The sequence below is a fragment of the Panthera leo genome, chromosome E2 (genome assembly GCF_018350215.1).
Source record: "Panthera leo isolate Ple1 chromosome E2, P.leo_Ple1_pat1.1, whole genome shotgun sequence".
Taxonomy (NCBI): Eukaryota; Metazoa; Chordata; class Mammalia; order Carnivora; family Felidae; genus Panthera; species Panthera leo.
Genome location: NC_056693.1, coordinates 2,105,973 through 2,129,297, shown reverse-complemented (window position 1 = coordinate 2,129,297; position 23,325 = coordinate 2,105,973). Strand labels below are relative to the sequence as shown.

Here is a 23,325-nt window from a genome sequence, read left to right as displayed (position 1 = left end):
ACCTTTTAACAGTTCCTTGAGAGAGGATCTATTATGGTCCCGTTTTAAATATGGGGAAACTAAGGCACAGAGAAGTTAAGCAACTTTCCCTAGGTCACCCAGCTTGTAAATGATGGGGCTGGGATTTGAATCCAGTATGTCTCTTGACCATTTTAAGGTACTCTACCTGTCTGGGACTTGGTCCTCCCCCAAGGGAAGACTAGGGATAAGGAATAAGGGCCTGTGTCCATCCCACGAATCAGATGTCACTCCACCTCTCATACGGGGAGTGAGTGAAGGAGGGGAAGGAAGGAGAAGAGTTACTTTCCTGACATTTCCAAGAGGGCAGAAGTTCCCCCTCTGTGGCCCCACAGGAAAGTAGGGAGGAGAAAATGGTCCCATCACTCTGTCCTGTAAAATACAAGCATTTGTCACAAATGCAAACCTCATCTAAGTGTGTGAGGTTAAGGGAGAAATGCCAAACCCCAGAAATAACTCCTAGTGGGTAAAAGTTGCTGTACTGACAGAACTTGTCTGCACCATCAGAAGTCGAAATAGTGTTAGCTTTGAGAGGGGTTAGGTGAAGGAGGGAGGGAGTATGAGAGGGGAGGACTTTGGGGCACAGAGGATGATGTGCTTCTTGTTCTGGGAGCTGGTGACATGGGCCACTCACCTTCCGAGGATTCATCAGGCTGTACCATTAGAACGTGTGCACTTTTCTCTTTGCATATTGTACTTCAGCAAAATGGTTTTTATGTTTTTTAAAAGTTGCCATATATCCTAGTAGACATTCTTCCCCTTAGAAGCTGAGACTGGGGGCACCTGGGTGGCTCAGTTGGTCAGGTGTCCAACTTTGGCTCAGGTCATGATCTCATGGTTCGTGGATTCAAGCCCCACATCGGGCTCTGTGCTGACAGCTCAGAGCCTGGAGCCTGCTTCGGATTCTGTGTCTCCCTCTCTCTCTGCTCCTCCCCTGCTTGCACTCTGTCTCTCTCTCTCTCTCCCCCTCTCAAAAATAAATACATACAGGGATACCTGGGTAGTTCAGTCGGTTGGGCGTCCAACTTTGGTTCAGGTTATGATCTCGCGGTCTGTGAGTTTGAGCCCCGCGTCGGGCTCTGTGCTGACAGCTCAGAGCCTGCTTCAGATTCTGTGTCTCCCTTTCTCGCTCATGCTCTGTCAAAAATAAACATTAAAAAAAAATTAAAACAAATATATTAAAAAAAAAAAAGCTGAGACTGAATTGGGATTTTTGTGCAAGGGATTTATTGAGGGAGTGTGCTCTCCGAGGCAAGCTGGGTTTGACTGGGGGTCCAGCCTGGGCGTGGTACCACAAGGAGCTCTGGAGCATCAACAGTCCTTGTTCTCCCCTGAGCCAGTGGGGAGTCCATTATACTCTATCCCTGGGCGCACGACTGTTGGGGATGAGCGTAACCGCCTGTGTAATTCTCTAGGGAGGTGGATCCCATTAGCAAAGGGCACTTCTAAGAAGGGGGCGATCATAAACCTAAGCGATAAACCAGAAAGTTAGCAGCCCATATGCACAGCAGCTGGAAGAGAAACAAAAGAGAACCAGGTGAGGCACTGGTGGGTCTATTAGCAGTAGTATGGTGTGTGTGTGTGTGTGTGTAAAAATTTTTACACTTCAGATGACCTGTACTTACATTTTCTTAACTTTGTACTCTGCTTAAAAAACTGTCGTATTTCCAACAAAATGCACAGATGAGTGTGCACACATATATATGCCAATGTAACATCCCAATGAGCACTGCCATTATCTTAGAAGATACCCTCATCTTCTTTCCTGACCTCTGTCCCCCACCCTGAGGCAACCACATTTCCGATTTTGCCTCATATAGTTTTGCCTATGGTTAAACTTCATGTAAATAGAATCCTACAGGAAATCACATACATTTCTTAAAACCCAAAAAAGATTATAGCAAAATGCTTACCCTACCATTTGGTATTTTCATAATATAATAGCTTTCCATAAGGATACATATTGATGTCCTTTGTTCTTTTGTATTTTACTTTTTAATGCTTATTTATTTTTGAGAGGGGGGGAGGGACAGAGAGAGGGAGACACAGAATCTGAAGCAGGCTCCAGGCTCTGAGCTGTCAGCACACAGCCCGACACGGGGCTCGAACTTAGGAGCCGTGAAATCATGACCTGTGCTGAAGTCGGATGCTTAACTGAGCCACCCAGGTGCCGCTGTTTTTTTTTTTAAATTTACTTTTTACAGCAGCCAAATATTCTGTAGTATGCTCTGTCATGACCATTTCCTCAACTGATGAATGATCAGGTTGTCGTCACCGCCACTGAATAATACGTATTTGTCAAGTTGTCCTCCTAGTCTATAGCATGGGTTATGAGGAACTTCATAAAAACCCATATTCTCTGGGCCTATCCAAGATCTGCTGAATCACAGAATCCGAGGGTGGAGCCCAGTTATTTGAAAAAGTCACCCAAGTTTTTCTGATGCTCTGCCAGGCTTGGGAGCTGCTTCTGTGGTTTATTTTCTCCAGGATGTAAAGGGGAGCTTTGAAATGTGATGGCATCCAGCAGGGGACAGCAGGCTAGAGGAAGAGTTAGTCCTTTTCCAAGGATTAGAGATGTGAATTCCATCAATGATTTCTAATAAGTTGTAACATTTCATAGTATATGCTATTTCTCTTCTTTTTCAGGTTTTTTTTTTTTTCATGTCACCACTGCCTAGCTTTCTAGATAACTCATTATGTCATATCCATTCCCCAAACTTCTCTGATATTTTTAATAGCGGTTGCACTAAACCCATCACTAATTTGAAGAAGAATTGTCACCATTAACCATTCTGTCTTTCCATCCTTCATCACGGTAGGTCTTTCTATTCATGTATTCATTTGACAGATATTTACAGAATTCATATTCTGTGTCCGGCACTGTTCAGGCATTGGGGCTACAGTCATTAGCAAACCAAAGTCTTTGCCCTTATAGGGCGTGGAGCAAAAGAAAAGCTGGGCAAGGGTAGTTCTGCGGTTTTCTGTGGGAAGGTATTGGGGTGTACAGTTCTGAACAGTGATGAGAGAAGCGTTTTTTAAGGAAGTGACAAAAACTGACTGATGGGAGATGTGACAGAGAAAGCCTCACGGATACTTGGGGAAAAAGCATTTCAGGAAGAAGAAACCGTAAGTGCAAAGGCATGGAGACAAGAGTGGCTGGGGAAGAGCGAGTAATGCACGGAATGACTTCAGCTTTGGAAGGAGCACTCTGGCTGCCCCATGGAGAAGAAATTGGGGGTTGGGGTAGCATCAAGATAAGACTGATGGTGGCTGTGACCAGGGTGGAAGCAGTCAGCTTCTGGATGTATTTTGAGGGTAAAGCCAACAGCATTTGTTGATGGCTCGAATGTGTGTGGTGACAAAGAAAGAAGCATCAAGAAGGCCACAGTTAGAGGCCTGGAGGGGCCGGGAGGAGAGATATGGGGAAAACTGCATGAGATTTTTTCTTTTTAGTTGGAGGAGGGATTTTAGGGTATTTGGGATATGTAAAGTTTAAGATGTCCATTAGATATCTGAGTGGAGGGGCGCCTGGGTCGCTCAGTCGGTTGAGCATCTGATTTCGGCTCAGGTCATGATCTCACAGTTTGTGACTTCAAGCCCCACAGTGGGCTCACTGCTGTCAGCACAGAGCCCGTTTTGGATCCTGTCCCCTTCTGACTCTCCCCTGCTTGCACTCTCCCCAAAAGAAATAAACATTAAAAAAAAAAAAAGATATCCAAGTGGAGATGGCAAGCAGATGGTGAGATTTATAAGTTAGGAATTTAGGAGACGGGTTGGGTCATGCACACACACAGTTGAGGTCACTGGTGTATAGATGATACTTAACACTGTGAAACTGTATACGTCATCTTGAAATTTTTCATCACATGTATTCTGATCTTTCCTCTGATACAGCATAGGTGTATTACTTATTTTTGTGTATTTATGTTATATCTGGTCACTTCATTGTACAGTTGTGAATTCAGCTTTTCAGTTGATATATCATTTCATTCCCAATCATGCAATCACATTTTCCTGCAAGAAACAATGGTGGCCCCTCCATTTCTAACATTTATACTTTTTTTTTTTCTTCTGTTTCAGGGCTTTGTGGAGTGGTCAAAAGCTCCACAACAAACGACCATAGTCTTGGTAGTGTGTGTCCTGTTTTTGTTCCTGGTTTTAACAGGGATGCCTATGATGTTTCACATTTAACTATAATGGTGGCTATTGTTTTGAAATAAATGGCCTGCTTCTTGTTAAGGAAATAGTTAAAAATCAGGAATAGTATTGAATATTAGCAAATGCCTTTTAAACATCCATCAAGATGATTTTTTTTTGTATTTAACCTTTTGTTATGAGGTTTTACATTATTTCATTGAACTTAAGACATCACTGATTGTAAAACACATATTGCTTTATATACCACTGAGAAAGAAAAAACATGCTTCTTGATTGTAAGATGCTACCAACTGGAAGATGTATCCGGACTTCAGAGATGATGAAAAAATGTGCAATTTAGGATTGATGAAATCTGGTAGATTTCTTAATATCAAATCCTCTTTGTATTCTTAGGGTTGTGGTACACTAGTCTTTTCAGATACTGAATCTATTTCTTGATATTTTATGTATAATTCTTCACTCTATCTTCACATGTAAGATTGGTGCTATCTTTGTCAAGTTTTGGTAACATGGCTAGGCTTGCATCATTGAAGGACATAACCTTTATTGTCTTCTAAGCTTTAGAATAGTTTCTGTAACTTAAGTATCACTTCCTTGACATTTTGAAGAAATTCACCAGTAAGGCAATCAGGGCCTAGAGGTATGGAGAGGAAGTTTCAGCTGAATTCTTGGGCGGCTTTCTCAGTTTCTTCTCATGTTACCAGTTTATTATATTCCATTAATTTTGATGATTTATAGTGTTTTTTATGCTTAGAAAATTCTCCATTTCATTGAACTTTTCAGATTATGAATACCATTCTATAATTAAATGAAAATCTTCTCTTTATTTTGTTCTATCTCCTTTCTTCCTTTCAACTTCTGCTTGTGGTTTACCCATTAGATTTGTCAAAGTTTTATCCAGTTTACTATTGCTTTTCCAAAGAACCAGCATTAGAATTTATGTATATCCATATTTCTCTAGTTTGTAATTTGTTTTTAATTAATATGTGTTAGGCTCATTTTTTATTTCTATACCTTGTCTGTTTTTATGTTGAATAATTCATTTATAATCTTTTTTTACAAAAGTATTTGCCAAAATAGTATACTTAATAAATATACTTCTGATTATAGCCTTGGCCACATTTTAATTTGATAATTTGTGTTCCTGTTTGTTGTTGTCTAAATGTTATATCGTAGTGTTTATAAAGAGTGCTTTGAAACTCTGATCAGGTTTATTTAAAAATAGTTTCACTGATTTACTGCACTGTGAACAAAGAATGTGGCCTCTAATATATATGCTTTCAAAAGCTTTTTAAAAGCTCTTACTGTGGCCTACAACGTGTCCAGTGTTTGTACATGTTTCACGGACATTTAAGACGAATATGTATTTTCAGTCTGTAGAATTCAGAACTCTACATGTCTGTTAATGAATTCAGTCTTATCAATGATATTGCGTAGGTTCATGTGTTAATTTTGGCTCACCTTATCTGTCAAAAACCAATAAGGTTATGTGAAAATCTGTTAGTATGACTACGTTTGTCAATATATTTTGTATAAACTTTGCTTTATGTATTCAGTCACTATGTAATTTGATGCATATGAGGTACAGCACTGTTATGTCTTTGCCAATTAAAAGGTATACATATACCACCAAGCACAATGCTGGGCAATAGTAGCCATGCAATAAACATTAGTTTAAACCTGATTCTGAATCCTTTGATTGTCTTTAAACCAATTTAATCCCGAGGCTTAAATTTTACTTTGTCTATTAGTGGTTGGTATTTCCATCCTGCTGTTTTTAAATTTGTGTGTGTGTGCACACGTGTGTGTATTTAGACCCTTTGTGTCGTTTTGATAGGATTTCCAATGGCCTCTCCAGGTTTGCCAAAAAAAAAAAAAATCTGGGCAGGTAGAAGTATGGGATTCTGTCTCCCCATAGTTCCCTCCAGCTGACTGCATCAAAAAACAAGCAACAATCGTCCCTTCAAACAGACACAAGCCTCAGCTGTTACATTCATTACGATTTATCAGTTGCAAGTAACAGCAGCTGATTCAAAGGAGCTTAAGTTTGTTAATGATCAATTACTGATTCATGTTACACCAAAGCCTGGGATGAAATTGGCTCAATTTATAGCTGGTTCCCGGGGCCTAAAAATATCACTGGGACCTTTCCTCTCCACTGACCTCAGAGTTCCACTCCTTTGCAGGGGTGACCTTCTTTTTCTCCACTCGGCTGGGAGGATGGCTACCACCACCACCCTGTTCTACGTGGCAAAGCAGAGGACACGAGATAGATTCTCCTCACACCCTCACCTCCCAGCCCTTCCCTGCCACAGGAACTGGAATCTTGAAATAAGGGAGAGAACAGCAGCTGGAGGCGGGAACTAGCTGTCCTAGGAATGGGCAGAGCATAATGGACTGCAGCAGGACAAAGGCAGAAACCGGGAGGTGCCTGTGGGGACCGTGCCAGATGTCCCGAACAGGGGGGGGGGGGGGGGAGGGCGGGGGGGGGGCTGCTGTGGGCTGAGATTCGCTCAGACCGTGCCACGTGCCTTAAATTTGTGGGATATTGCAAACAGTCATAATAATATAAACCATAAAAGCAATGGCCCTTCATTTGGGTTCTATCACGTGCCAGGAACCGCATTTCATTGATGACAGAAATAGCGACTCGCACCCCCGATGGTCTCTTCTCCATTCGACAGCCAGGTACATCCCATGACACCGTAATTAAGACCATTCACAATCCACCCGCTTCAGCAGGTAAGAGCCAAAGTCCTCACAGCGGCCGCCCAGCCCTGCAGTAAGGGCTCGCGCTCGCACCCTCCATTCCATGCGCGCGGCCTTTGCTGTTTGAACAAGCCCATCACGTGCCTGCCACGTGCCTGCCTCGGGACCTTGGCACGGACTGTGGAATGGACCTCTGCCTGTAATGCTCTTCCCCCAGATGCTCACGTGGCTCCCTCACCTGCAGTGCTCGGCTCGCACGTCTTCCCCCACCGTCCCCAAAGAACACTTACCTCCGCAGGTGATCCTCCTGGTCTTCGGCGCCTGTATCACCACCTGACAATTACAGGGTAATTGATGGTTAATTGAGGTTCTGCTCTGTCCACCTCCTCTGCCGGGTCTCCCTGGAGGAACTGAGTCCTGGGAAGGTTGAGTGGGGGAGGGGGGCTGCAGAGTTCGGCCTGCATTTCTCAGGAATTCCCTGCACGCCAGCCTGTGGCACCCCGGCCCCTTCCGACCCCCTCCCCCATGCGCTTGAAGCTGCTGGGTTCTCCCCCGGAACAGGACACGCTGGCCCCAGGGTAGCATCTGCATACACTATCTGGGGAACATAGTGGGGGACGGAGGATGTCGGGTAAGTCGGCAACTATGGCAAATCTAAACCGCTAAGGCAAACACCGGCACGCCCGTGGCTTGCGGGAGCCGTGGGAGCGGCTTGGGGCGGGCTGGCTGGCTGACTGCGCTGCCGTGTTCCCGAATGCCAATTCCTTCCCCTCTGCCTTACCAGTAATTCCGAAAGCTCTGAACAGGTATTTTCGGCAGCTCCCCCTCCCGGGGCTCAGCTCCTCCACGGCTGTGGACTCAGGGCACCGCTCGCGCGCGCCACTCTCACTGCAACAGGAGGGACCGCGGACGCTCCCGTCCTCCCGGCTGCGACTCTGGTCGCGCCCCCGCCCTCCCTCCGGCGTCCACCCTCCTGCGTCGGCCCCGCAGCACAGCCCGCCAACCGCCCGCGGGCGGGGCCAGCTCGCGGCGTTACGCCCGGCGCCTGCGCACTGCACCTAGCCGGCTCTCGTTGAAGTCTTGGCGGAAGGGCTCAAAGGCGGGACGCCGACCCCGCCCACACCTCGCCCGCACCCTCCCCGCTCTCCCCCCGCAGAGCCGGGGCACCCGCAGCCTTGGCGTTGCGGAGGACCAGTTTCCCTCGGTCTTTGGGGTGACTGAACTCAGGCTTATGTCTGTAAACTGGGCTCCCATTTCACATTCATCCCTTCACGCAGCACTGCCTGAGCGCCTACTGTGTGCCTAGCACCTGGGCTGGGCGAAGGTCAGAAGGAGGAGCCAGACCGTGCAGTCCATGCAAGACCCTGAATGGCTCTAGGGTTGCAGCTGGACATGGTCAACCATTCATTCAGTCACTCAGTATTTCCTGAGGACCTACTGTGCGCTGAGGCCTGAGGTAGGAGATGTCTGGGGCATAGCCATGAACCGACTGTGTCGTCCCTCCTGACCGTGAATAACTCCTGGCCTGATGCTGCCATATATAACCATTCAGCCATCTGGAGCGTCTTAAGGACCTACTGTGTGCTAAGGCTTGGGCTAGGCAAAGTTTGGGTCACAGGAAGGAACCAGTATGCATGTTCTCTGATACAGGACTGGTGCTGAGGATGTTTACTTATTGATTAATTTACTTGGCCTATTAATTTAGGTCTCCCGAAGACCCACTGTGTGCTGGTGCTTGAACTGGCTAACCCTGGGAGACAGGGGGGCACTGAATGTGTGGCCTCTGACCCTGAATGATGCCAGGGCTGATGCTGGGATGTACAACTAGTCACCCAGTCTTTCATGAGTACCTACTCTATGCTGGGGCCTGAGTGATGTCTGCAGCACAGAGGAAGCGCAAACACGGTAAGTCTTGACCCTGCAAGGCAGGTCAGGGATTTGTCACTCATTTATTTATTCACATGAGATTCCCTGAGGACCTACTGCGTGCCAAGGCCTGTGCAGGTAACGCCAGGGCGAAAGGAAAGGCACGCATCTCCTCCGAGGCCCCTCACCAGCTTCCTTGCTAGGACTAAGAGCTGAGGAAGCTGGTGGGCAGGGAGACAGATGTCTCTTTACACGTCCGTGTGGCTGTTTTAATTTCTCTCCTCCTTAGTTATACACATTAAAGATCATTTATGTTTGAGGTATTTTCAGGGCTTGGCGTTATTTTGTGATAATTTACATCACTTTTTCAGGGCCCAAGGAAATCTGAATATGGACTGGACACTGGATGATATCAAGAAATTAATGTTTCACTGGGTGTGAATGATACTGTGGTTGTATAGAAGGTACTTTTGTTGTTGTTAAGAGATGCAGCCTAAGGTATTTAGCAGTGAGATCCTGTCGGTAATTTACTTTAAAATAGACCAGGAAAAAAATGGGCATTTTCATGAACTATTTTAAAAACAAATATATATCATAAAATATGGTAAATTTTGTTATGAAAGCACTTTTAGGTATTGCATTCCTGTTCTATTAAAATTGTTTCTTTTCTTTTCTGGTTTTGAGAAAGAGGGAGGGGCAGAAAGAGAAACAGAGAGAGAATCCCAAGCAGGCTCTGCACGGTCATCACAGAGCCTTATGTGGGGCTCGAACTCATGAACCGTGAGATCGTGCCCTGAGCCAAAATCAAGAGTTGGACATTTAACCTACTGAGCCACCCAGGCACCCCAAAATTCTTTTTGTTTTTTAAGGCAGTCAAAGTGGATGGGCATGTGGGGATTTATTGTACATTTTGTATAATTGAAAAAAATCTCATAAAAATTCTTTATGTAGGGGGTACCTTTTTATGCAGAGGGGGGTTATGTTATGTTGTTATGTTGTTATGATATGTTATGTTCAGTTATGTTGTTCCATGACACAGGACCGTTTGTTGGTCAACCTTGTAAAAAAGGCATTCGTAACTGAAAAATATTTTTGTCATTTTTTTTTCTTGGACCTGAACAAATCAGTGAGATCAAAACAAACATACGTGATTCTCTACCTAAGAAATCTTACACCCAAACTTTGTGAAATGATAACATCTGGTGCTTCCAAATATAAAATAAATAAAAGGACAGAAGCTGTGGGTTGTATGCTACTATCCGTGTAGAAAGGCATACTGTACGTCTTTATAGCATGTTTATACATGTAAACAAATACCCATATTATTTGCTATATATGCATAGATTATGTTGGAAAGATACCAAGAAACTCAAGAATGGTTGCCTCTAGGGAGGGGAACTTGGTGGCTAGGGGGCATGGAGGAGGACAGGGCTAAGATTTTTTTTCACTTTGTTAACTGTGGACCAAACAAAATTTCGTAAAGACCATGCTGTAGGACTATAACTTATTTCACGGTGATAGGTGACTGCGTTAATCATTCTCACATTTCACACTTCTAACCACATGGTTGAAAAGGCCCTTCGTACACTACCCATGGGCTTGGCTATAACTCTTGTTTTGGCTAGTGGGTCTACACGCAAACTTGACATAATCAGGCGCTTGAAACTGTGCTTGTGTGTGCCCACTCTCTCCAAATCCCTGCTACTGTCCTGAGTGCACACCCTTAGAGTCTTGAGGAAGGCAGCAGAGATGGCCCAGCTGAGCCGTCCTGAACAGCCACCCCCATCCAACCCTCAGCTGACCACAGATGCGCCACTGAATCTAGCCAAGATCAACTGGGCCTAGTCCAGGCCAACAGAAACCCCCACCATGGGAAATACATTAGATGGACAACTGAGGTCTGGATGCTTTGTTACACAGCAACAGCTAACTGACACAACCATTAAAGTCAGGATTTCGAAAGCGGGTGGGGGGGGGGGCACAAGGCTGGAGCAGGGGAAAGTGTTTCCTCATCCTAAAAAAGGCTGGGGTGCACTCTGAAACTCACCCTTTGCAGGTCTGTCAGGGGAGAGGCAAGTCTCTTCTAGAGCTTTTCCTTCTCTGGATGTCTCTGGCTCGTTCTAATTTTGGAACCACTGTTTCAGTCCTAGGGATCCATACTTCTTCAGACCCCGCTCCCGTAGTCAATATGGCAACTTGAAAGGAGCCGAACCTTTTATCCAATTAAATTTATTGAACAAATGCCTACGTGATCATCAAATCTTCGACCATTCAAAGGCTAGCTAGAGACGCACAGACACTTCTTTGGGTCTACTTTCGTGGGTCACATTTATAGTTCCGAACCAGGAGGCAGAGTGTGTGTGTTGGGGGGAGAAGCAGTCCCGGCTCTGTGACCTCCTCCCTGTGTGACCTTGGGCAAGTTCCCGGGCCTCCCCGAGCCTCGGTTTTCTCACGGACGACTCGGGGAGGAGAAGGTGCCTCCCCTTGGTGCCGATCGGTCGGAAGCGGGGTGGAACAGTGCCGGGCGCGGTGCCTGGTCAGAGGTCCCCGTTAGGCATCACTCGTCCTTCTGCCGGTCTGTGGCACTCTGTGTGGGGTCGCTGCCGCTGCCTGGCTCCTCCTCCCGGGGGGAGCCCGGGGGCCCCGTCAGGTGCGGCAGCGGGGTGGCGGTGTGGCCGCAGCGGACGCGCGGGCAGGGCCTCCCGTCGGCGTGCGTCCGCTGGTGCCGAATGAGCGCGGAGGAGAAGCTGAAGGCCTTGCCGCAGCCGCCGCACTCGTAGGGCTTCTCGCCCGTGTGCACGATGTGGTGCTGGATGAGGTAGGAGCGGTTGCTGAAAGCCTTGCCGCACTCGGGGCACGCGTAGGGCCGCTCGCCCGTGTGCGTGCGCCGGTGCAGCGTCAGCGACGAGCCCTGGCTGAAGGCCTTGCCGCAGTCCCCGCAGCGGTAGGGCTTCTCGCCCGTGTGGATCTTCTGGTGCTCGATGAGGGACGACACGTGGCCGAAGGCCGCCCCGCACTCCGGGCACCGGTAGGGCCGCGCGCCCGTATGCACCAGGCGGTGCTGCGCCAGGTGCGAGCGGTTGCCGAAGGCGCGGCCGCAGTCGGCGCACGCGTACGGCCGCTCACCCGTGTGCACGCGCCGGTGCTGCGCCAGGTGCGACACCTGCGTGAAGGCCTTGCCGCACTGCGCGCACGCGTACGGCTTCTCGCCCGTGTGGATGCGCCGGTGCTCGGCCAGCGAGGCGCTCTGGCTGAAGGGCGCGCCGCACTCGGGGCACGCGTACGGCTTCTCGCCCGTGTGCACGCGCCGGTGCTGCGCCAGGTGCGCGAGCTGCGTGAAGGCCTTGGCGCACTGGCCGCAGGCGTACGGCCGCTCGGCCGTGTGCGTGCGCCGGTGGCGGATGAGCGCCGAGGAGAAGCGGAAGGCCTTCTGGCAGCGCGCGCACGCGTACGGCTTCTCGCCCGTGTGCACGCGCTGGTGCTCCAGCAGGGACGAGCGGTTGCGGAAGGCCTTGGCGCACTGGCCGCACGCGTACGGCCGCTCGCCCGTGTGGACGCGCCGGTGCTGCGCCAGGTGCGTGGGGCGCGCGAAGGCCTTGCCGCAGTCGGCGCAGCGGTGCGGCCGCTCGCCCGTGTGCGTGCGCCAGTGCGACGCCAGGTAGGAGCCCTGGCTGAAGGCCTTGCCGCACTCGGGGCACGCGTACGGCCGCTCGCCCGTGTGCGTGCGCCGGTGGAGCGTCAGGTGGACGCTCTGGCTGAAGGCCTTGCCGCAATCGGCGCACGCGAACGGCCTCTCGCCGGTGTGGGTTCTCTGGTGCAGGGTGAAGGCCGAGCAGTAGCTGAAGGCCTTGCCGCAGTCCCCGCACGTCCACGGCTTCCGGGGGCCGCCCCCTCCTCGCTCCTCCTCGCCGGAGCCCGCCCTCTTCTGCTTCGGGTTCTTCCTGGGCGCGCCCCGCCTCCGGGGCCGGCCGCCGGCTTGGGGCAGGGGAGGGCTCCGGCCGGTTCCCGGCAACCCGCCGAGCTCGTCCCGCTCCTGCACACCGTCCTTGGCGGGCTCTTCCCCGGGGGCCGTGGCCTCTTGCTTCAAACAGCTTTTCTGGTTCTCCTGCCGGTCCCTGAACCGACCCTCTTGTTCCCGGGTTTCCCCCACCTCGGGGCCCTGAGGGGTGGCCACGGTCAAGAGTCCTTCCATCGCTGCTTTCTGAGCCACTGCCTTGTTTTCACGTCTTTGTCCCAGGATCTGAAGGAAAAGAGGAGAAAAACCAACCAGGTGGGTTGGACAAGGCTTAGTGCAGGGTCTCAGCCTCCACACTGCTGATGGTTTGTTGGGGGGCTGTCCTATGCACTGGAGGGTACTTAGCAGCATCCCTGGCCTCTACCCACTGGATGCCAGTAGCACTGCCCCAAGGTGTGACCACCAGAAATGTCTCTGGGCATTTCCAAGTGTCCCCTGACTGAAGATCACAGACGTAATTGAAAGCAATTGTATTAAAAAAAAAATTTTTTTTTAAGTTTATTTATTTTGAGAGAGAGCGCAAGCAGGAGGGGCAGAGAGAGAAAGAGAGAATCCCAAGCAGGCTCCAAATGGTCAGCACAGAGCCTGACCTGGGGCTTGAACTCACGAACTGTGAGATCATGACCTGAACTGAAATCAAGAGTCCGAGGCTTAACCCCCTGAGCCACCCAGGCGCCCCTGCAAACAATTGTAAAAGATCTTTGCAAAAACATGAATCTGACAGCTCTTAAACATAGCCTTGCAACTTGGTGCTCTGGACCAAATCATGTCCCCTCCAAATTCATAGATCAGAGCCCTAACTAACGTGATAATGTCTGGAGGTTGGGCCTTTGGGAGATAATGAGGTTAAATGCCCGCCTCCACCATGGGATTGGTGTCCTCATAAGAGGAAGAGACCAGAGCCCCCTCTCTCCACCATGTGGGGACAGAGTGAGGAGGAGATTATCTGCAAGCCAGGAAGACGGTTCTCACCAGCACCCAGGCCAGGCTGATGCCCTAATCCTAGACTCCCAGCCTCCAGAACTATGAGGAAATAAATTTCTGTTGAAGACACCCAGTCTGCAGTACTTTGTCATGGGTCTCTGAGCTGAGGGTTTTTTCTTTTCTGGAGAAAAATCGTACACAAAGGAACAGCTAGCTCCCAAGCTCTATGCATAATATACTGCCGGTAGGAGCGTGCACTGGAAAAACCACTGGCATTTTCTAGGAAAGCTGGAGACACATGTCCCCGGTCCCCCAGTAATTACATTTTCTGGAACGTAAGCAAGAGAAACGTGCACATGTGTACCAGGAAGCCCGTCCAAGATTGTGTGTAACAGCCAAATGCTAGAAAACAGTCCAACTGTCCATTAACAAGGGAACGAACAGGGGTATATTCATACAGCGGAGTATCGCACGGCATAAACATGAGTGACCGCCAGCTGCCCAACGCTCAGAACCTCAAATACAGTGTTGGCAAACAGTTAAGATGCACAGGCTGTATCAGGTAGGATGTTATTTAGGCTGAAAAACAGGCAAACACAGCTATCTACGTTTTAGGGATTATGAACACGTGGCAAAGGTTCATTGCTACACCCTGGCCCTGGGGCCCAGCGGCAATGCCGGTGACAGACTCAGAGCTTAGGCCCCTCTGCAGGCCTAGCGACTCAAAATCTGCTTTTTATGGGAGCCCCAGGTGATTCGTGGGCATGGGAACGTCTGAGAGGTGCTGGTCTTGGCCCCTCTGACACCAACTCGGGAGTACTGTTACAGCAGTAACAACCAGCCTCCGCTGAGCACAGAGCCGGATGCCCAGCCTTCTTTAAATTTTTTTTTTTTTAACGTTTATTTATTTTTGAGACAGAGAGAGACAGAGCATGAACGGGGGAGGGGCAGAGAGAGAGGGAGACACAGAATTGGAAGCAGGCTCCAGGCCCTGAGCCATCAGCCCAGAGCCCGACGCAGGGCTCGAACTCACGGACCGTGAGATCGTGACCTGAGCCGAAGTCGGCCGCCCAACCGACTGAGCCACCCAGGCGCCCCAAGCCTTCTTTAAGCTCTTGCCACGAACTAGCTCACCTGCTCCTCAGTAAAGCTCCCAGAACTGGCAAAGCTAGAGCCCACGCCTGGGCCACCTGGCTACGGGGCTTATCCTCTCCGACACCCTTGCCTGCCCTGGGCTCATACTCTCCAATATAGGCCTCCCCGCTGCTCCTCAAACATTCCAGGCATGCTCCTGACTCAGGAGCTGAGTCTGAATGGCTGTTCCATTTGCCTGGAACCTTCATCCCCTGAGGCCAGGCCTCGTGGAGAAGAGAGAATAGATCCAGAAGTGAAGGAGTGAGTGATCTGGGCTGTGAGAGCAGCAGGGGCGAGGGTCCCGAGCAAGACCATGGCTGGGGCGACAGAGGAAAAGCAGAGGGGCAGGGCAGTGGGGGAGGGGTGGAAAACAACTGAGGCAGCCGGCAGGTGGGATTACGGATGGCAGTGTTGAGGGTCACATGAAGCAGGGTCTGTGTGCAGCGGTGAGAACTTGGCTGGTGGGAGCCGGGCTAGGCCTGGCCCAGTTTCAGAACCGTCTCCACAGGCGGCTGTCAGGCCCAGACAGGCCTCCACACAGGGCCGTGGTACCCACCTTGTGGTCTTCTGAGCATCAGATCCTGTGTGTGTCACTCAAGTTGTGGCCCCTGCTCTGGCCACCATGCATCAGTGGGTCCAGACCACACCTGTGAGAGAAAGAAATGGGAACCATGAAGGAAGATTCTGGGGCCGAGGCGTGTGTCACCACAGACACATGCACAGTCATAAGTGCATGTCATAAGTGGGCAGAGCATCACACGTGCCCAAAGTCATGTGTGCTGGGTCTCCCCCACGTGCAGAAATGCAGTGACCCCAAGCTTGCCCAGTGTCTCCTAAACACATCCCGTGACACCTGCACAGACCTCCACACGCACAGTCATGTTCAGGCACACAGAATGGCCAGCTCCGGGATGGCAGACACACCCATCGAAACGCTGCATTCAGCTGCACACCGAGACACACGTAGAATCACACACTTCGCACCTAGGAGAACACATTCCACGTGTGCCTAAAGTTACCCATGGGCACAGGTCTCCAGATGCAGACACACAGTCAATTATGCGCGCTGCGGCCCCTGCACAGGCACAGCCGGCAGGCTCAGTCACGTGCAAACACACGGTGACATGGGGGACGTACTCACCTGCGGAGTCACACGCACAGTTACATACTCACAAGGGCACAAACTGATGTAGTCACCCACATGCAAACACACAAGGGCCGGACTCACACGCACGGCTCACACCTGCCTAGGCACACAGGTACAAACACGTTTCATGAGGGGCGGACTCACACGGAGAGTCACGCACAGCTGCACGCGCACAGACTTGTGGAGTCGCGCACGGGCAAACGCAGGGACATGCGGGGCGGGACTCACACGCACAGGGACACGCACAAGGCCACACACCTGCATTGGCACAAAGTTCAGTAGCGACACACGTGCAAAGGCAAGTGCACAGGCGGGGCGGGATTCGCATACACACAGCGCTGGAGTCACGAACACACAGCGACAGAGCGACACGGACACCCGCGCGCACACCCACTCGCGCTCACGCAAACCACGCACCAGTGTCCTCGACTCCCGGCACCGCCTTCGAAGGCCTCGGAGGCTCCCCGCGAGCTCGGTGGGTTCGGGTCAGGTTCTCCTCAGTCTCCGACCCTACCCGGCCGAGGCGGACCCCAGTAACCCCAGGTCCCACGGGGGAGCGGACGAGCAGGCCTCACAGGTGACCACGGCGACCTCCGCGGGTGGGCCAGAGCGCCAGGCCCGAGCGGACTGCGCTTGCGCACCGGCACAGCTACATCCCGCGCGCCGTTTCCCGCGAACTACAACTCCCAGAAGGCACCGCGCCGCTGCGCCGGCGTCCTGGAAGAACCAGTCCCGGGGACGCCTGCGGGGTCGATGCTCAGGGATCGGTGCGGGGTCGGTGCTCAGACCGAGCTCCGCCCGACGGGGCCGGGACTCAGGGTGGGGGGCGGAGCCAGAGATATGGGGGCGGGACTCCGCCTCCTCAGGGGAGGGGCACAGTCCTCGGGCTTAGGGGAACAAAAACCAACTGAGGATCAGAGAGGTTAAGTCACTTAATGCAGGCCGAACAGCATAGCGAGGGCGGAAGCTGGCGCTGACCACCCACAGCTCACCACGAAGTCATGGAAAGCTATTCTTTCTCTCGGGAGTTTGATCTAATTCCCCTACAAAGCAAAGAAGTCGACAACCTACCGACTGTGCAAGTGATGATAACCGCGAGCGCGTACAGCCACGCACTGGCCAGCCAGGATTGTGAAGTGCTTCCTATGTAGGAACTCTGTTAGCATTCAGAACTTACTGACCTGGGAATGCAAAGAAATGGGTGAACGTAGGGTGGGAACACTAATGGATTTCACCAAAATTGACATGCCATGGATTGTGAGACACCACATTATTTCATGGACACCGCCCCCCGCCCCCCCAGGCTGCTATTACACCATCACACACTCTTTCTTCACGCTTGAAATTTTCATTTTATATGTAGACTTCAAGAGGCATTTTGTGTTTTCCCTTATCCTTCTGGAAGCTTCTGGCCTTGCCATAGTAAGAACATGCCCAGGGTCCTTTAAAGCAGGGGACTCGTGGAGCAGGGTTTCCCACCTAATCCATCGATCTGTGAGCTTGAGAATAAAGGATTGTGGTTTTGAGTCATGAAGGGTGGGCTTTTTTTTTTTTTTCTGGTTTAGTTTTATATTTGAATGTTAAAAAAAATACCTCTCACATATTCTTTATAAACCATGTTGAGAGCTCATAAGTCTGCAGCATATTCTCTTAATCACTAAAAAGATTTTTTTTAATCCTCTCTGCGGGGGGGGGGGGGGTAGAAACAAGCAGGAATTATTCAAATACAAAAGAACCTTTCTACTGATGTATATCATGAGGAACAACATTTTATTAGGCTCATTTCATTATTTTGTGGTATAGAAAGTAGGCAGGGCACAGCAGGGAGGGCTTCATTTCTGCTCCACAAAGGGACCAGGGGTGGCTCGAACAGTTGCTGGGGATGAGTCACTTGGGAACATCCATCTGGGGCCTGGGTTTTTCTCCATGTGGTGTCTTTTGGGCTGACCAGACACCCCCTGTGGCTAGCTTGGCCTTCTCACAGCATGGTGGACACAGAATAGTAGAAATTCTTATATGGTGGCTCAGGGCTTCAATAGGAGTAATCCAGGAGCAAGCCACTGAATGGGGGGCTATTTGTTACACAACAGTTTAGTGGCATAGCTGACTGAGACAGAGGCAGGGCCAAGAGATGAGGCTGAAGATGTAGGGATTCAGTTTCTTGTGGGCCATACTAAGAACATTTCCTGAGAGAAGTTGGGAGTTACTGTTGTGTTTTTTCTTCTTTTAAAGCTGGAAGAGTCTGCATTTATGATAATATGTGTCCCTGCCCAGTGTGAGTGCTGGGCACCACTCATTCTAATCCTTTTGGTGGTTCTTGCCCTCATCGCAGGTCATTGTTCCACTAAGTGCTCAAGTGGGACCCTCTGTGGGTTTTCCAACTTCTTTGTGCGGCCTATCGAGTGTTCTTTCCCATAAACTCTGGCCACATTGGTCTTCCTGGAAACTCAGTTCCATTTCTCTCTCTCTCTCTCTCTCTGTTTAGCTTATTTAATTACGTTGAGAGAGAGAGAGAGGCAGAGAGAGAGAATCCCAAGCAGGCTTCACACCGGCAGTGTAGAGCCCAACATGGGACTCGAACTCATGAACCATGAGATCACGACCTGAGATGAAACCAAGAGTCGGATGCTTAACCGACTGAGCCCCCCAGGCACCCCCAGCTCAATCTCTTTAACTCAGGGTGTTTACAGGGCTCTACCAGGATTTGTCGCCCTGGACCATGACCTGGAAACTCTCCTAAGACAGTAAATTGGGGCAATCGTAGGGCTTACCTTATTCTCTTCCCACGTGCCAGGAATCACCATCCTTCATGGCCTGAGCTCCAATGGCTTAAAAACTAAGTTTTTGCCCCTTTTATGGTTGTTTTAGACAGAGAAAATCTGCTCCCTGTTACTGCATCTTGGCCGTAGCAGAAGTCGATGCTATGTTCTTTTTTTTTTTTTAATAATTTTTTAATGTTTATTTTTGAGAGACAGAGAGCATGAGCAGGGGAGAGGGAGAGAGAGAGGGAGACACAGAATCTGAAGCAGGCTCCAGGCTCTGAGCTGTCAGCGCAGAGCCTGATGCGGGGCTCGAACTCACGGACCGTGAGATCATGACCTGGGCCGAAGTCGGAGGCTTAACCGACTGAGCCACCCAGGTGCCCCTACATATTTTTTAAAGCCGTTTTCTTTAGAAAGCTTTATTTACCTGTTTGGGGCTGAATTGTGCCCCTCACTCCCAAGAAAAGAAAGTTGCGTGGGAGTCCAAACCCTCAATATCTCAGAAGACCTTATTTGGAGACAGGGTCATTACAGAGGTAATTAAGTAAAAATGAGGTCACTAGGGTGGGTCCTAATGCAATATGACTGGTGTCCTTCCTGGAGAGGGGGGGAGTTTGACCTCACAGGCAGGCACACACATAAGGGGCGGATTGCAGGTGTCAGCCATAAGGACAGGACACCTGGACAGAAACACCTGGATTAGCATGTGATTCAATCACAGGGGCTGGAGGCTGGCCAGGCCCACACGTGAAACCCAGCATTTGCAGGGGCCTCCAGGGAAAGTGGGTTAGAATAGTGGTGTGCAGAGATCCATGTTAGCTCTAAGCATAATTGGAGAAAGCACCAAAACGTCTTATTCCCAAAAAGATAAAAAAGGAAACAGGGCAAGTGTAAACCATGGTGAATCTAATCGTGTTCCTCTGTCCCCTCGGAAGACTGATCACTTGGGGGCACTGTTTCCTCACAGAAGGATCAAATCTGCTCAAACAAAGCCTTTCCCTAAAACAATACGGGACAAGAAGATTGGCGGGGGGGGGGGGGGGGGGGGGGGGGGGGGGGGGGGGGGGGGGGGCAGCCAGGTGGAGCGTGGGGAAAGCCAAGAAGTCGCTCTAACCGGGTTGGGGTCCTATCCTATCCGCCCAGGAAATGCAGTTTTTAGGTCCCTTTCCCTAGGAAAATTCCTTCCCCACAGGCTCCTGGAGGCAAGGAATACACTGAAACAGACATGTTTTCCGGAGGGCAGTTTTGTTAGAGTGAAGAGGGGTGTGATATGTTCCCGCCCCTCGCTGCTCTGGGTCTGGTGGGGAAGAGGGTATGTATATAAAATTCCTAAAATTTCGTGTGTTTGGTATAAGGTCCTCACTTGATATTCTGATTATCAAAGTGTCATGTGTCACAGAAATGACCGAATTTCCTTGCGAATTGCATCATAATGAACTCTCCTATCAGACTGTTACCATGTCCATTTTTGAGCCTTTTGTCATTTATAGTTACTGTTCTGATGCTCTCACAAAACATGTTTCATCTTCAAAGAGATTTACAAAAATGACTTTTAGGACAAACAGGCATTTGACATCTTCAAGATCATAAAACAAATGTGTAAAAATCTCCAGAACCAAAAAGCTGCGTTCAAACTGAACAAGAATTAGTAACATGGGGCTAAATAAACGGAGGAAGATTATAGTTTTGTGACTCTTGTTGGAAATATTGTTGGGTCTCTAATGCTTGCTCTCCCAGATTAAGGAAACTTTCTCTCAAGACATCTATGGCATACAGAAATGTGATAGAGTATTCACTGGTGAACACACAGAAGCATTTAACTTTTCTCCCATTTGAGCTCTCTGAAATTCAAAAACTCAGTGAGTATTCTTTCTTTCATGGCAGTTACAGTTGTCTGCATGCATCCAGCAAGAATCTGCTCATCTGGTAACAGGACATCATTAGAAATACCGGATAATTTATCAAAGTTTTGACTCAAATGTCCTACTTGAGAGCCATGCATAGACTCAGATATGACCTCACAGCTCTGAGGAACTAAGGTTGGCTTTATGAAACATGGAGCCATAAAGCCCATTGGAAGTGTTGCCCGGATACCTTGCTTACAGAGTTCCCAGCAGTCTTACCAGGTGAGTAAAGAATGTTCTTTCCTGGCAGGTGCAGGGACCTCAGGATATCTTGGGGACCTCGTGAAGAGGCATTTCCCCATATCTATAGATATTGCAGGCATGTCTGATGGTAAGTACTTGGCTTGGCTTCTGGCCTGGAGAGGCTACTAAACGTTTAATCTAGACTCCTTATAAAAAGTTCCAGGAAAGCAAAATTTAAAAGATCTATATGATCAATCACTATTCTTGCTGAGCTTATGTAAATAATTGGGCCGAGTTTGTTAAACCTGGACTTCTTCTACAAATGCATTAGTCTTGATTCAGGTATCTCTGGAAATGAGGGTTATTGGAAAAAAATTTTGTTTCAATAATGCACCTTTATGGATGTTAAGGTTTTTTTTTTATTTTTTTTAAACATTTATTTATTTTTGAGACAGAGAGAGACAGAGCATGAACAGGGGAGGGGCAGAGAGAGAGGGAGACACAGAATCTGAAACAGGCTCCAGGCTCTGAGCTGTCAGCACAGAGCCCGTCCAAGACTTGAATTCACAAACTGTGAGTTCATGACCTGAGCTGAAGTCAGACGCTTAACCAACTGAGCCACCCAGGTGCCCAAAATTTAAAAGACCTATATGCTCAATCACTATTCTTGCTGAGCTTATGTAAATAATTGGGCCGAGTTTGTTAAAACTGGACTTGTTCTACAAATGCATTAGTCTTGATTCAGGTATCTCTGGAAATGAGGGTTATTGGAAAAAAATTTTGTTTCAATAATGCACCTTTATGGATGTTAAGGTTTTTTTTAATTTTTTTTTAATGTTTATTTTTATTTTTGAGACAGAGAGAGACAGAGCATGAACGGGGGAGGGTCAGAGAGAGAGAGGGAGACACAGAATCTGAAACAGGCTCCAGGCTCTGAGCTGTCAGCACAGGGCCCGACGCGGGGCTCGAACTCACGGACCGCGAGATCATGACCTGAGCCAAAGTCGGACGCTTAACCGACCGAGCCACCCAGGTGCCCCAAAATTTAAAAGATCTATATGATCAATCACTATTCTTGCTGAGCTTATGTAAATAATTGGGCCGAGTTTGTTAAAACTGGACTTGTTCTACAAATGCATTAGTCTTGATTCAGGTATCTCTAGAAATGAGGGTTATTGGAAAAAAATTTTGTTTCAATAATGCACCTTTATGGATGTTAAGGTTTTTTTTTAATTTTTTAAACGTTTATTTATTTTTGAGACAGAGAGAGACAGAGCATGAGCGGGGGAGGGGCAGAGAGAGAGGGAGACACAGAATCTGAAACAGGCTCCAGGCTCTGAGCTGTCAGCACAGAGCCCGACGCGGGGCTCGAACTCACGGCCCGTGAGATCATGACCAGAGCCGAAGTTGGACGCTTAACCGACCAAGCCACCCAGGCGCCCCTGGATGTTAAGTTTTAGTTCTGATATTTAACCAGAAATATTTGGTGTTTGCCCAAACTAGACAACTGGAGGTAAACGTCATAAAACTCCTGTAGAGACAGTCTTTGTGCCTGTTGCTCTACGGGCCGTTCAAAAGGATCACCACAGACATTTGAGTTACAAACCAGAAAAACCCATCTAATTCCCACTGCCGGTCCCCACTCCATCTGAGAATGCTTCAAGCCTGACATCTAGAAGTCTTCTCACTGGCTGAGCTCAAGACTCAGACACTTGGCTTATAATTTTGCGCTAGGGGCTCCTGGGTGGCTCAGTCAGTTGAATGCCCAACTTTGGCTCGGGTCATGATCTCACGGTTCATGAGTTCGAGCCCCACGTCGGGCTCTGTGCTGACAGCTGAGAGCCTGGAGCCTGCTTCAGATTCTGTCTGTCTGTCTCTCTCTCTCTCTCTGCCCCTCCCCCACTCACAGTCTCTCTCTCTCTCTCTCTCTCTCTCTCTCTCTCTCTCTCTGTCTTCCTCAAAAATAAATAAACATTAAATTTTTTTATAATTTTGCTCTAACCGTTAACCTACATTTGTCTTCTTTCTATAAAAATGCCTCGGATTATTTACTAAACAAAACGAGTCTGTATGATGGTTAACACCACCTATTATGCAAACAAAGCCTTAAATGACTCTCAAAATAACACTGTGTTATTAAACAGTAAAATAACCCAAATGCATTAGACAGTTGTATAAAATAAAATGGCACTAGATGCTTTAAGTGCTGCACAGGGCGGAATTCATGCTCTCACAGAAGCAGAATGCTGTGTACACATTCCAGATTACCACAAAGGTATTTCTGAGTTTCTAACTTCCAAATACTCTTTGCACTATCCCTCTCTTTCCTTTAATAATTCCTTAAATCCCTGGACTAAAGAAAGATCTTTGTCAACTATCAAAGGACTCCGATTTGGGCTTCTTTTTGTTTCTTTAATTACATTTTGCATCTCCGTCCACCTGGTGACGATACTCCTTCACTGCCCCAGCTTCCAGCCGACAGATGACACTTTCTGTTCGGGAAAA

The 23,325-nt window shown here is 49.0% G+C and overlaps 2 protein-coding genes and 1 long non-coding RNA gene across 7 annotated transcripts in view; 2 read left to right on the top strand and 1 right to left on the bottom strand.

Annotated features, from left to right (window-relative positions):
- SMIM17 (small integral membrane protein 17) overlaps window positions 1–5,180 on the top strand; it is a 31,037-nt gene extending 25,857 nt beyond the window's left edge. The window contains exon 5 of the mRNA XM_042917774.1: window positions 4,099–5,180. Within this exon, the coding sequence (XP_042773708.1) occupies window positions 4,099–4,209 (111 nt within the window). The 3' untranslated portion in view covers window positions 4,210–5,180. The remainder of the gene's footprint in view (window positions 1–4,098) is intronic.
- Window positions 1,119–16,622, bottom strand: ZNF835 (zinc finger protein 835). Of its 5 annotated transcripts, none has more exons than XM_042917735.1 (5): window positions 16,389–16,622; window positions 15,381–15,471; window positions 10,799–12,991; window positions 7,176–7,218; window positions 1,119–1,155 (listed from the first exon to the last, which is right to left on the bottom strand). In XM_042917735.1, the coding sequence occupies exon 3, from the start codon at window positions 12,941–12,943 to the stop codon at window positions 11,309–11,311; it is 1,635 nt and encodes a 544-aa protein (XP_042773669.1). In that variant the 5' UTR covers window positions 12,944–12,991; window positions 15,381–15,471; window positions 16,389–16,622; the 3' UTR covers window positions 1,119–1,155; window positions 7,176–7,218; window positions 10,799–11,308. The 5 variants fall into 5 exon arrangements, 4 of the variants coding, with proteins under 4 accessions (XP_042773669.1, XP_042773668.1, XP_042773670.1 ...); XM_042917734.1 differs by lacking the exon at window positions 1,119–1,155 and adding an exon at window positions 1,223–1,529; XM_042917736.1 differs by lacking the exon at window positions 1,119–1,155 and adding an exon at window positions 6,284–6,419.
- Window positions 7,064–9,301, top strand: LOC122207655. Its single transcript, XR_006196952.1, has 3 exons — window positions 7,064–7,232; window positions 8,591–8,790; window positions 9,123–9,301. It is a non-coding gene; the product is annotated as an uncharacterized LOC122207655 (long non-coding RNA).
- Window positions 16,623–23,325: the final 6,703 nt, after the last annotated feature.

Coding starts and splice junctions, on each gene's coding strand:
- ZNF835 (XM_042917735.1), bottom strand. CDS start 12,943: ATGGAAGGACTCTTGACCGTGGCCACCCCTCAGGGCCCCGAGGTGGGG.